A 1,318-nucleotide genomic window follows, 5' to 3' on the forward strand; every position below is an offset into this window, starting at 1 on the left:
GTGGGACCCATGACCCCCTCAGCTACCGCTGACCCTACTTTGTATTCCCAGTCACTGGGAGTTGCTCTGAGGGCCTGTTCCACATGTTTTGGATTCCTGGTGGTTGTGGGAAATCTGTTTTTGCGGGTAGGTTTGGTTTTGGAAGGAGTCGGATCTCCTCTATCCTCTATTGTCAAGTCTTGTAAAAAAAGTTCTTGGGGGGAAATAATCATGTATGGCTTTTAAAATAGTGAGGCTGATCATTTTGAGTCACTGATTGATTCTGAAGGAACTTTATTCAGCCCATGTTCATGCAGCCCTACGTGGGTCAGACCCTGGGCTTGGTGCTGCAATACAAAGATGACAAGACCAGGCCCCTGCCCTCAAGGACCATCTAAAATGGTAGGAATGCCAACATACATTTCTTAAAGAGAAGCTCCCCAAAAGCTGTGAGCCATGTTAGCATGTTGACACGAGCCTGTCTCTCTCTGCATGCATGAGCTCTAGTTTGGGACCGTGAAGCACCCACCCGTCCTGCCTCCAGTACAGTTAGGTGGCTGCAGGGCCTCATCCATGGTCCTGGATTACACACGCCTTGCTGACGAGTGTGCTTCTTGCAGGTGTATGGGATGATTCGTTTCTCAGACACCACAGGCCAGATATCTGACCTGAACAAAATGATGGTCCAGGAGCTGAACACAGCGTTAGACCTTGGTAATCCTCAGCACTACACACAGGCCATGTTTAAGCTGACAGCGATGCTCATCAGCAGCAAAGGTAAGGGACAGGCCCCAGGAATCTCTGGGCTCATGTGTAAACGAGAGTTTGTCTTCAACATCCTTAGTGAGCTGGAGTTCTGACTGAAGAAAGGGCTGGAGCTCCCCCAGGAGAGACCTCTGTGGCCTCTCTGGTGGAAGTAAATAAAAAGCCACCATTGGCTCAGCTGGTGCCAACTCTCTTGCTGACCTGGAGAGGCCATGGGATCAGCCTGTATTCAAGGCCTCTGAACAGTGTGTGTCTGGTTCCAGATTGTGACCCACAGCTCCTCCATCATCTGTGTTGGGGTCCCCTCCGGATGTTCAACGAGCATGGCATGGAGTCTGCCCTGGCCTGCTGGGAGTGGCTGCTGGCTGGCAAGAATGGAGTGGAAGTGCCGGTAGGACACTGGTGGTGGCCTGCTCTTGAGGGCAGGGCAGGGAGAGATGGGGTGAGCTTGTCCTGGCTCCTTAGCTGGCCATCTTGGAGACTCCATGCATGCCCCTCACCTCCTGGGGCCTCAGCCTCCTTACGTGTACGATTGTTATATTAATGCCTGACCACGGGGCTATCATGGTGAGCC

At 52.3% G+C, this 1,318-nt stretch overlaps 1 protein-coding gene across 1 annotated transcript in view; it reads left to right on the forward strand.

The window, feature by feature from the left end:
* PI4KA (phosphatidylinositol 4-kinase alpha) overlaps window positions 1-1,318 on the forward strand; it is a 120,792-nt gene that overhangs the window by 86,901 nt on the left and 32,573 nt on the right. Inside the window, exons 29-30 of the mRNA XM_019665394.1 lie at window positions 600-756; window positions 1,008-1,135. Of these exons, the coding sequence (XP_019520939.1) occupies window positions 600-756; window positions 1,008-1,135 (285 nt within the window). The remainder of the gene's footprint in view (window positions 1-599; window positions 757-1,007; window positions 1,136-1,318) is intronic.

The sequence above is a fragment of the Hipposideros armiger genome, unplaced genomic scaffold (assembly GCF_001890085.2).
Source record: "Hipposideros armiger isolate ML-2016 unplaced genomic scaffold, ASM189008v1 scaffold_443, whole genome shotgun sequence".
NCBI classification, from domain to species: domain Eukaryota; kingdom Metazoa; phylum Chordata; class Mammalia; order Chiroptera; family Hipposideridae; genus Hipposideros; species Hipposideros armiger.